The sequence below is a fragment of the Lingula anatina genome, chromosome 6 (assembly GCF_051362555.1).
Source record: "Lingula anatina isolate TDL-2025a chromosome 6, LinAna3.0, whole genome shotgun sequence".
NCBI lineage: Eukaryota > Metazoa > Brachiopoda > Lingulata > Lingulida > Lingulidae > Lingula > Lingula anatina.
Window position 1 is genome coordinate 12,011,645 of NC_141772.1, and position 13,004 is coordinate 12,024,648.

Sequence of the window (13,004 nt, forward strand, 5' to 3'; positions counted from 1 at the left end):
TACACAAGTGCACAGAAATTATTTTACGAATATATCCACACGTATACATGTACGTTGATTATATACAGAAGTACTCCGTTCCTGTGATCATGATATTTCTCTGAACTTAAATACTTTTCCTTTTTTATGGTTATGTGCACATATTTTCTACTGTCAGCAAAGTGGTCTTGCGTAAATCAAGATAATTTATTATATTATTTACTATGTGACCTGTAAGATTGTGTTCGTGAAGTATGTGGACTCAACGACAATTCAAAATAAGTTTGCAATTACATCTTACTCTTGATTAGAAAATAAAAAAAATATTTGCTTTTTTTACACCAGGCGGTAATGGTATTCAGCTGACACAGCGCTTTGGAATACAAATTTTCTAATTGCGGTTAAAGATTTTTAATTAATATATATGCGGCTATTGGGTTTACATGTTCGACAGTACGCGTGTTGTCTCCAAAGTCAGGTGATGAAGCGACCGGCCAATGGACACGGCTGACTAAATGAACACAATTACAAAAGGCAGCCAATAGTCACCATCCTCGATCTTTCTAATGGGTATGCGTTTATTTTAAATCCCACTGGTTAGACGACTTCGTCTGCTGTTTCCTTTTTATTTCTTGCGTTGTGTTGGTTTTCCTATATATAATGAAATGTTAGAATATAATATAATTAATTTGATCATTTCAATATCTTGTAAGGTTCTTAAAATGGTCACTTACAACGGCTGTTAGATATGCTTAATATAATGTTTGTTAAAGAGAATTAATGCATGTGTAACTCACCGTACGTTTTGTAAACACCTTCCTCACGTCATATATCCTAAAATGGAAACAAACAGCTTTTATACGTAGGTAAATACAGAACGTTCATCCGTTTGAAGGTGTGACACAACAGAAAACACTTAGCAACATGACGCAGACAAATAGACTGATAAGCAAAATGCAACTTAATATGAGATGTTCAAAATCAAAATGCAACGTTATGTGAGCTTTTCAATTATTTTCTACCCAATTCTATGTGACAGACATTTCATGCTATTGAATAACGTACCCCTTCAATAGACTTTTCCTTCGGATATGTAGTGCAATTGCAACAGCTATGATAATTATAACCACAACGGCAACACAGGCTATGATAATACCAATGATACTGAACGGCTTGTCCTCCACCAATGGTTTGCTTTTGTGGGTCGTTAGTTCAGTTGTTGTATCCACTGCAGTAGTTTCGGATTCAGTGGTTGCCTCTGTACTTGTCACAGGATCGGCGGGAGGAAACGGATTAACGTAGACAAAAGAGACCGACACGACATTTGACACTTGTCCTGATTGGTTTCTGTCGTCCGTCGCCACTAACGCAATGAAATATGTGACGTTGTGATCAACAGTTTGGTTGAATTGGACAATGAAAGTCTCAGCTCCGCCTGCCGCCAAGGGAGAGTCGAGTTTCCCTTGAAGGAGATCGCCATCAAGAAATTTATTCGATTCCATAAAGTTATTCCGGATATCCGATATTGAAGTGCTGTATCTGATGTCGTAGCTCGATGCTGTAATGATATAAGTATTTAGAAAGATAGTTATTGGAAGTATGTTTTATGCGAACTTATCCATATGGCAAGCTTAAACCTGGCATTGCATTATTTGTATTTGGTAGGTTTTGCGTAGTCAGCCGATCAACAGTGATTTAACTTTTTACAGGTACCGGTCTCATTAAGACAGGTCGACCTTACTTCTTTGGATGCGCGTCTAACGCAAAGTTCCCTATGGTCTATTATTTTTATTCAAACAATGTACTTACCATTGCCCTGATCTAGATCATCACCGGTCGCTGTCCAGGACAGTGTCACTGTTTTATCATCAGTATTAACTGCTTCCATTGCCAGGTCGTAGATTCTGCCAGGAGGGTAGAGATCTGGTGGCTCTGAGCCGGGCGTCGAAATTGGAAGATTTTTGACGGTAAATAGTCCTCCGGTATCGGAACGCATAAATGGCTCTATTGGTGTGTATGTGATTTCAAAATTTTGGGCGTTTGCTACAGCTGTAAGAGAAAAAAAAAACAGAGTCCACAGTTTTGCGGAAAATGATGATGAATCACATCAAAAGTGGTGAAGGCAGATCGTTCTCTCACATTTACACGTATGTGTCGATATCTTAGTGTCACAGACATTGCTTCACCAGAGGGAGTGGGGGAAGCAAGGGGGAGGGGGGCGGCACGACGCCAGTTTTCAACCACTGGCGACACTTACGATACCTAGTTAAGTCAATATAGGCTAACCAAAAAAAAAACATTTAAACTTTTCTTGTGAGTATTTTTAATCATTAGTTTGTGGTTAAAGAACTCTTACTTATTTCAACACGTGCGTGCCAATATAAAGCACGTGAAAGCCAGGTGGCTTTTTTGTACAGCTCGAAACGACGCCCAGAGGCAGATTCCAAGAAGAATGGGTATATTTCATCCAAGTCCCCCTACACAAAAATTTTAATATGAAATGCAAATTTTAATGATTTCCCCTCTCTTGCAGACCAAAACTCTCTGAAACCCCGATAACGCCCCTGATCTTATAATACGACATATTAATACCATGTAACAAAGCTTACATGTGTTGGTAATCATTGGTAAGGCTTTTTGTCCACCAACCACAGACTTAACTGAGGCACCGTCTTCGCCTTTCACTACAACTCGTACAGAATGCACCACGTTGCCTTCAAATTTAAGGAAATATGCCGAGTAGATTCCATCGTTCTTGGTATTATCCGCACCTTTGTGAAAAAAAAAAAAAACAAACATGCTAGGCCCACGTTGCATTTTATTTCTCATTTTCTCTCCGGAAGTATATTTATGTGCCTTATTTTCAAATGCAACAAAAATAATCTTAAAAGACCTGGCGTTTTATAAGTTCCAGCGATATACATTTAATTTAAACTGGTACAACAAAGACTTGAACATTAGGCGTATATTCACCTGCACCGTTATCAAGTAGTCGTAATGTCTGGGTACTCCCAGTACTTGCGTCAACATAAGCCACCACAGTGGCGCCAACTACCGGTGTGTAGCCTTGACTAACCTCTCCGTATATGGCAATGCGAGACAAACTGGGATCTGAAACGAATATTGCAATTGCAATATGGTCAGGAGCTCACTAAACGTTGAGCATGTGTATTATTTGTTTGCCAACGTGGATATTTGTATAATACATTCTCCAATAGCCCTCTTATTGATAAGTTACAGTACCATGCAAACTGCTAAATAATGTTTGTCATACAAGATTTCTACACAATTATGATTGCCTCGGACCCACCGTTTCCTCTTACTGTCCCCTTTACTGGACAGTGGAAATATATGTGTTCTATTTGTTAAATACCAGTATAAAAGTCATAGGGGCGAGTTTTTTTCCTGTAAGTCGCCTTGTTTCTGAGATAAATTTTTTGTTGGGCACCTTGCTACTACTAATGGACGTAGGTATATAGAATAGTAATTTCAGACATATTCTTTCAAAAGAGACGTCATGACTCAATGAGCTGTTACTGAAAGGGATAATAACTCTTCGTATGAGATCAATATTTCACAATAAAAACATTGTGAATAACTCAAAGAAATATAATATATTCTGTTTTACCACAAAAACGGCAGATATAGCTATTATTCTGATATCATGAGCTTGTCTTTAGACCACGTGTCCTCCATTGATGGCTATACTCTGCTAAAATCTCTTAAGAGATTTTAACAAAAAACCAAACTTTTTAGAAAAAAACCAGGGACTAACTTTGAATGTAAAAATGGATTCATTAACCATTGGTAAGTATGGGAAAATTGTTGTTTACTCCAGGAAAATTCATTTTTTGGCCGAAACGAAGAGTTATTATCACTTTAATTATCACCTTAGTTCATCACTCCCTGTATTTACCCAGCTTATCAAACTATATGGTACAGGTTCCAACCAAAAATGTACTAGTACAGTATAGTGAGGGAGACTACGTATATCCCATCTTTACCTGCAATATCCACGGTATCACTGCTCACACTGGCACTCAGTACAATGGCCGCAGCGTCTGAAGAGGGTCGTGAAGAGACCTGGACCTGTACAGCTGCGTCTACGGAATCCAGATTGGTGACAGTATAGTGCCATTTCCCAACCTGTTTAAGAAGTTTTCTTTTTATGCACACGCACTCTTTACAAGTTTTCACGTGCAATTATGTGAGACAACATGCATGTGTCAGCCATAGGTAATGAAGTATATTTCATTTACTAACAGGAATCGATATTTGGCTGTGCTAGTTATTCCCTTAACCGCCATACAAAACAAGTGACTAAATGATGGAAATAATTATTAAGTACCCTTTATTCTTTTACGACAAATTGCATTTTTTAGAATAAGAACCATCGTTATAATTAGTCCTTAGGGGTCTTGTAATAAAATTTGACAGCTTTTTTAACTGTCAACCAACCACATAAACATTTAATTTTTTAATGGAAAGAAATGAAAAGTCCTTTTAGTAGAAGCTGAAAAAGAAGCATAAATGTATACAGTCTTACCTGTGCAGTGCCATTAATATTTAGACTCAGCATTCCAGATCCATAACCCTGCGCAGTGGGCGATAAGGTCACATTGTCTGGTGTTCTTACTGCCGCAGTGATCGAACCAGTGCTCCACGTGAATACAAACCGTGTGCCGTTTCCAATAGTACTGTCAATATATAAGGAACCTTGGATAGAGATACCTCCACCGGAAGCTGTAAACGATTCTGACAATATCTGAAATTGAAAAATATATTTTAAAGATGAAGCACTACGCAAGTCAATATGGAAAATTTGGGAGGATAATCCAAACCATGAGACTCGATCATTATAAAATGACACGAAACTTGTTTGAACACACTTGAGCGCTGCGTTATAGATCCTAAATAAACAAACTTCAAATATTCCCAATACAAGACATGTTTTACAAGGACAACAATTTACCTGGACTAGAACGTCTTTCTGACCACTGTCTCTCTGACTCATGGTCTTTGAAAATGCGTCTGTTAAAGACGTAGATAGAGTATTCCCTGTTTCAAAGAACGACAGTCCGCCGGTGTCTTTAGCTAACGATATCAGTTGTTCATCAGCTGAAGCCGTGAAAAGTAAGGCGTCCATCACGACTTCCTTCTGTATCAGGACTGGTTTCATCGTCGCTATGTTTGGTTGAACGTTAGCATTTTCTTGTCCATCACTCACAGCAATTAACATACCACCAGCTGCGGCCATGTTGTTGTTTTCTAAAACCTGGTTGAATTCATGTCAAATGTACAAAAAAAATAGACTTTTTCAAGTTGTATCAGCATATAATCAAAATATTACTGCTGGCGAAAAGGCAATACAAACCTTCATTCGACTACTCATTTGCAGGACCAATAAATTACTATGATGTCACCCCTTGTTTTATATACTACCCTACTGCGGTTATTTGGGGATTCATGTATATTTTCTAAATATATTTTAGAATGAAACTTGGCCTAACAAACTCTTTATTTGCTGTTTTTTACCAGACGTGCCTACTCTGGCAAAAATACCCTTTTAATTGGCATGACACATGCATACACAGTTGAATTAATTATTGAGGGATATGATGTCAACTCACATCTATGCCCTTTTGGAGACCACAACCAATGCATGTCCCTCCCCCGGCGCTTGTTCCATTTACAACAGAAACCATGTGTTCTCTCACTGCTTTGGAACTCAATGTCGTTAGGTGCTGCATTATGGTAGCTGCAGAATTGAAAATAACTATGCCGACTTGACTCTCTTCGTCAACGGTGTTGCGTAGAAATTCAGCACACACTTTCTTCAAGTTTTCCAATCTGTGCTAGAACGATGATCAAGATATCGTTTATAGTTTTGACTATAAGGAAAATCCCTTTTCCGGGGAGTTTGTTATCTACGTATAATATACCCGTCTGCTCTTGGTCTAGTATGTGTTCTGTACAAAAGATGGCGGCATGGTAGCCAGTATTATATTCCGAAGATTGCGCACAGACAACTGTGACTCATACTATTGGAATTAGATCATTTGGAGCAAAGTTCATGGATGCTACTGACTTTCTATAATAACACAAATCAGATGAACAGCGTGTGTGTTTATGTGTGTTTGCGCGTTGATGTAAATGATTGAATTGTTCAGCTAAATATTTGAATATAGATATAGGACACTTACACCACCCATACTTCCGGATACGTCAAGAACCAGTACATATCTCTTGGGCTGCTGTTGAACCACTTTGAAGGTGGGAGTTGTATCTACCTGTATATCAACTCGTATAGGAGGATTATGATCTAAAACAATGACATATGCACATGCCAATATTGATATTATTCTACTATTTTGTTTGAATTAAATGGGGCGAAGCCGGATATGTGTGTTGTTTCTAAATATAAAAAATATCACATTTTTTCGGAGAAGTTGGAGTCTTTGAATTTATATTCATCTCAATCACGTTAATTGCAATTGAACTACCAGCATTTAAATAACATTTAACCATTTCTCTTGCAAATTATGGAACTGAACCTCACTGTTCTTAAAATCTGCGTGTTCCCTCATGACTTCCCAGGCACTCCTGCCTCCACATAGGGCATTCTGCCGGTTAGGGGCCTGGTTGTTATGTAGGCCAAGAATATCCTGTGTGTCATTGTCACAGAAACCGGACACCTGCAATGGTAAGTGAGCCCCAACAGGTAGACAACATTGGTTGAATATGCATGTATGTAGAACTATCACTAAAATATCTCTCATTATGGGTTCTGAATTACAGTTATGCAATATATCATTTTCATTGAAATAGTACACTGTAGTTTATAAATGCATATATTTTTACTGTTTTGTAAAACTTTTGAGCAGTAGGAAGGTTTTGAAAATAATTACTAGTCGAGAATGCTAGACATAGAAACAGTTTTAAACCTGATAGTAAATTTTGATAATTGATAGAAATTTAATGATTCCATTTTAACCTATTCATTGTGGTTTTATATGTAGCAGATACACTGTACCAGTTGAGTTGGCCCAACTCTGCGGGGGGGGGGGGTCTCACTAAGCGCACCTAGGTCAATTACCCCCTAGCTGCCTGTCAGAGAATAAAACAGATTCCACCGTTTGCCCTTAGCGATAATCCTCAGCAGAGTTGGATTAACGCAATAGTACGATCTTCTTTTTCTTCTTCATATGTCATGCACCGATGCGGTGTTTAACGGACGTTGATATTGTGCCAAAGTTCTTGGGCAATTCCATCAGAAAAGAGGGATTGGAAAGTCTTAGCCTTAATGGTAGAATACCTAACAAAAGTGGCCGAGGCAAACAACGAAAGGCCTTTCATGACAAATTTGAATTTCCAACAAGACACCTTTGGTCATATTGACAAATAGAAACCTTTGGCAAAAAATAGTACGATATGTCCACCTGAATAGTGACTTGCTTTATCGTTGAATTGATAAATGTACCGATATCGTTTCTTACCGAACGCACGAAATGATGCGACATAAGAGAGCTGGTTCCTTCGTTGTAAGACACTTGAGCGTCAAATCTACAATTCTTTTCTGGGAGGTTGGTCATTTTATCTGTGTCACACTTCGCTTTTTGATTATTATTATCTATCTTATATTCCGAGCCTGTCACGCCCAAGGAACATCGCACAGCTTGTGGCTTCGAAGTGTTAGAATGGTGGTAAAAATGACTACTATTCGTGCCGACTGCGTACTCGTCAAACAAACCCCAGCGCAAATGTCCCCACTCGTGCAGTATAGTCTTTGCTGAAATATGAAAAAAGTACTGAAGAAAAAGCCACAAATGAACTGAGAGAGCATTCACATCTAGAAAGGTCGAGGTCTAGCAAGGCCGAGCCCCAAATATGGCGGACTTACATGAAAGGAAAAACCGCGAAATCCTTTAATGGTCTCTAAGTGGGTTTTATGAATGTCATGTCATTTTATGCAAATTTTACTTGATGTGGGTGGTCTACTACTGAGTATCATGCATTACATGTATTTATTAAATATTTCACATAAAGGTTATTTAAACAGTACCTGTCACATTATCCTAATACACCAATGGATCAAGGACGTTGGCGCAAACATATTTTGTCGCCTTTTGCATGTGTTTTTAGACATAGCTAACAAAAAAGTTGCTACGTGTCCCTGCCCAAGGTGCTGGCTATAGAAACATCATATTCTTTTTACACATAATAAGAATTTGCACCAATTTCAATATTGAGTTTGCATATTTTAATATTAAAACACATATTTCGTATTACATGGATGATAGTTCGCTTATATACCCCCTGACTGTTCTCAAATCATGCTCGTCTAAAAAAACTCTTATTGCAAGTATACTGTATATTAAAATAGTTCTCTTACAGACTTACCTGGAGGGATGCCATATACCGTTGCCACAGTACCATTTAACACAAATGTGGGCGTCAAATGCATAACTGTCCCCGGTTGTCCACATTGCCCCTTCTGTTTGACGTATGGGTTGTTACCGTGTTCACGATTAGCTTTGTCTATGATGACATTGGCTTTATCGTAGGCTTCGATTCCCGCTTTTCCGTACGTGGGGTTTTCCTCCCATGTTTTTGGAACGAGTATCGTGATATTCCGGAGATATGCACGGCGTTTTGTAGCATTAAAGAGTAGCTGTGACATCTCCGTGAAATACTCCTATAAAACAAACGGAACACTTATTGCTTTTCAATCTGCTTAGTTGTATACCTTATGGAATTTTTTTAAAAATAATATTTTCTCAAATACGCCGTTACATGTTGTGGTTAAACGTGCGCTTTTTATGTGCTTCCATTGGTGTGTTACAGGTACAATATGTGGAGCTTTTTTTTCAATTTAGCAAGTGACAGAAATGATGCCTTCTAGTCCAAATGTTCTGCACGCTAGGTTTTCTGAAAATGATATCGCAAGAAGAATAGTTAAGTTTCCAATAAACCTACTACCAGTGCATGAGGAGTGTTGTCCCAGTGAAGCGCAACTGTGGCATTTCTCCAAAGTATTCTTAAAAATACTGCTTTTCATATGAAATTAAACAAGAAGTTTCAAAGTAATCTTAAGTTGTTGTTTCCCCTTTTTTGTGTTATTTTATTACTTTTAGAATATATACTTAGTAAAGCAAATAGCACAGGTTAGAACAACTGCATTTTTATACAAAAAAAAAAAAAAAAAAAAACGTAGAGAGCAGAGCTAAGCACTAAGAGGTCTCCTTCTTCAAAAGGCACAAGTGCAACACAGCGTTTCTTTGTTATGTTCGCTTAACATTGCGCGATAATACTACAGGTGTATAAGATAGTAGGGCATGGCTTAATTAACAGCTACTTGGCCTGGAGTCCGACAGAAAAGAAAGCATCGGGAATTGCGATAGCGACAACAGGCCAACCCAACTACCAGACTCGGCACATAAGGACCCTGAATCAACCGGTATATCGTACCACACTACGTGTTTTTAAGGTGTGCGTCAGATCGCATTTCGGAGCACCATACCCCTGAACAATTTCTGTAGGACACCGCGGGCTCATCCTGTCGGTGTTCTGACTGATACTCCGAAATGAAATTGAAATAAACACACTCGGTTTTATATTGTTCTACTATAGGGCATGGACGAGGCCCCACCTTAAAACCAACTAAAACAAATTAACTAAGAACGGATAAACTACAAGTCCGTGCACACCCCTAAAACTTGTTTTTATCTAGGGCCTCGTAAATTCCTTGGCTATTTGCCTGATATTGCACAATCAAAAACGGTGCAGGTAAGTCGCGTTTCACGTTCCGTTCAATCCAGAAATGAACCTGTGCGAAAACGACTTCAATCAGAGTGCAGGTAGGTCATGTAACAGATTCTTAAACGTAGCTCAAGTATGAATGCGTCAATATGGGGGCAAAGCTGATAGGCTATCTGGGACGAGACAGGGAAGTAGTGCTTTTAAATAGAGGTGACTAAAGCCTCGTGTTATTTTGGTAAAAAAATGGAAGCCGCCTTAATTCCTAAAGAAAACCTCCTTTAACATATTCAAAATGCATGGCTAAGATTGATAAACTTTCTTTTGGAAGAAATAAATGCATGGCCAAGATTGATAAACTTGTGGAATAAAGGTTAATTGGGTTGGCTTGCATCATCGCACCACAACTTCTTAAACGTTTTCTGATTAAGTAACTGCAGTATTTGTCTTTTCTGGTTCCGTATGTATTAATTACCTAGCACAGCTATTTTCAGTAAATAAATACTTTTGTATGCTCTTGGAAAAGAGCTCTCAAAACAGGCTCAACACAGACTATTTACATATATTCAAGTCTGCCACGTGAGCATCACTTGTTGTTACAGGGTGTGGCAAAGCGGTGGGCAAGGATATTAATATGCTTGCGTAGCTTAACGTTCAGCATATATAATAATAATAATAATAATAATAATAATAATAATAATAATAATAATGTTTATTTATAGTCTAAACCCCATATAAAATGTTCAATAGCTTTACATGGGTAAAATGAACAGAATAAGATAAATAAAGTAAAAAAATTAATAGGTAGTTAAGATATTAAAATTCGTAGTACAGTGTAAATAAATAAATGGACAGTTAAGATTTTAAGATATTAAAATAGACAGAACAATGTAAAATATAGTAGCCAGTCAAATCAGTTATATAACTTAAACGAGAGGTGATCATGCATCGCATGAATAACTGTTGCCGCAGAAGATTGATGCAGATAGTTTCTAATAGCACCGATGTTTCTTATGTTAAAAATACACGATTGAGTGATATTAGATATTTGTCTATGCATGGAGAGAGTGTAATCAAAGAAGACATCCAGATTTTTTATGTGTGGTAATGGGTTCACAACATTGGTGCCTACTGGTAGTTCAACTTGTAGATTCTGTGCAAATTGCTTGTTATACAGTATGGTAGCGTAATTAATAAAAACTCAGTCTTTCCGTCATTAATTTTCGGTTTCATTTTGATGAGCCAGGCGCGAATATCAGCCACACAGTTGGTAACTTTATCCATAGATGGTTTAGGATTCTGTATGTCACAGCAAGTGTAGATATGAGTATCATCGGCGTACATGTGGTATCCAGGTTTGTGATGACGTAAGATGGCACCAAGTAGCAGGGTATAAATGCAAAACATAAGTGACCCAAGGACACTACCTTGGGGTATCCCAAAAACAAGTTGTGAAAGATAGACTTAGTTTTACTGTAGAATAAAGGGTGCACGAATGATAAGTTGTTTTGTGATTACTCGTTTTACTAGCTTTACACCATTGCTTTGGGGGAAGGGTACTCCAGAACAGTTGGAAGGAACACACATACCCGCTATGCCCAGGACCACCTTTGTACATGTGCTTGATGGAATGCATTGGAATAGAAACGTTGCGAATTAACTGCAAGTGTTTAAATGTTAGATTTGTTGTCTTCTTATTGATAAATTCCCCTTTCCTTATAAACTGGAGGATTATTAACAAATATTTCATGGCAGTTCTGCGCAATTGTCTTCTCAATAAAAAGGCAGGTAGTTTGGCAAGGAAGGTGATCAAGTATCTATGACGTATATACAGTTCAAAAGCAATAAATCAATAATGGTAACGACTGGCAGATCTAAAATAAATACAGCATTGTTGTAGCACTTATCATTTGCATATGTAGCAATTAATTACCTTTAACCCAGTAATTATTGTTTTATTCGGCGGTACATCTTTCCCTATAGCGATAAGAAGTCCTTCGTATCCGTTGTTAACCAGAGAAATGTTCATACGTGGTCTTCCTTGGCCCTGCGTTAAGTCTGCAAAAGACAGCAACGCTGCGAAATAGAGGAATAGGCACACAGTTTTCCGCATCATGTTGATTTTGCCGCTGCTCTAGGGCTGTGCTGTGTGTTGTATGGTGACAGCTATGTATCGTGTGTGAGCCTTTCTTCTCAGATATTTTTTGTTCGACTCCTGCTGTTGTTTGTGACCTCCAATACATTTGATACCTACCGAAGTAAGATGTTATACAGTTGACATAATCTTGATAAACATGACATCTTTTTTTACTGTCTTGGCGGCCTTTTTGTGAGGAAATAATCGGCTGTTATTATTACACCAGTATCACATGACTTCTTCGTTAAACATTATCTGCGACGGAAAGCTATTGAATGGGGAAAAAGAACACCACACATTTAAGTTGTTTAGGTAAGGCATTGTGTTTTCTTGTGAAAATGCACAGTGCAGTTACCCTGTTTTATGGGCAGAAAAATTATGTTGACACGCTGTTTAGCAGCGTTGAACACTTAATTTTACTTACTTACTTAAATATAAGTGAACACTTAATTTAACCATTTGATTATTCTTTCCTTTTTATGCAAGTATGTATGCTCTCCCACGGCAACGATGAAGATAAAAAATGTAGAAAACAATCTTGAAGTATTTACTGCATTTTGATAGTATGTCGTCGACCCAAATCAACAAAAGCACAATTTGCAAGTTTGAACCCGTAAAAAAAAGGAAAGCCACTGATATGAGTGTCTATGGAAAAATGAATGATCTATGAAAATATTGATGCCCCTAGTGCATTCAGGGTACAACTTACATAAATTATTGTTACCATTCTCCTCGATCCTGCTTGTTTGTCATTATGTGCACCAGCAAATATCAATTTTGAAGTATTTATTGCATTTTGATGGTATGTTGTTGACTCTAGTAAAAAAAGCAAACTTGGCAAGTCTAAATGGATCCGAAAAAATTGAGAGGATAGTCATTGATGTGATGGAGAAATATATGATCCATGAAAATATTGCATGCCCCTGGAGCATTCCGGGGCAACTTACATAAATTGGTATTTCCATTCTCCTCGATCCTGCTTGTTTGTCACTTTATGCACCGGTGAATATCAATGCATGTGCATATAAAGAGATACCCTCGACATTGCACAAGGAAAAAAGGCCACTACGTAATGGGTTTTATCTTTACATACCAACGTATGGTTCCTGTATCATCATGATGTTTGTATAAA

General features: G+C 37.8%; 1 protein-coding gene across 1 annotated transcript; it reads right to left on the minus strand.

Moving 5' to 3' along the window:
- Positions 1–5: 5 nt before the first annotated feature.
- LOC106163105 (calcium-activated chloride channel regulator 3A-1-like) lies at positions 6–12,128 on the minus strand. Its single transcript, XM_087016142.1, has 15 exons — positions 11,669–12,128; positions 8,380–8,674; positions 7,476–7,768; positions 6,539–6,674; positions 6,183–6,301; positions 5,610–5,834; positions 4,952–5,254; positions 4,526–4,744; positions 3,984–4,125; positions 2,953–3,090; positions 2,589–2,750; positions 1,789–2,028; positions 1,045–1,537; positions 777–813; positions 6–630 (listed from the first exon to the last, which is right to left on the minus strand). Exons 1-15 carry the CDS (start codon positions 11,849–11,851, stop codon positions 577–579), a joined length of 3,039 nt encoding a protein of 1,012 aa, XP_086872268.1. The 5' UTR covers positions 11,852–12,128; the 3' UTR covers positions 6–576.
- Between the last annotated feature and the right edge of the window lie 876 nt (positions 12,129–13,004).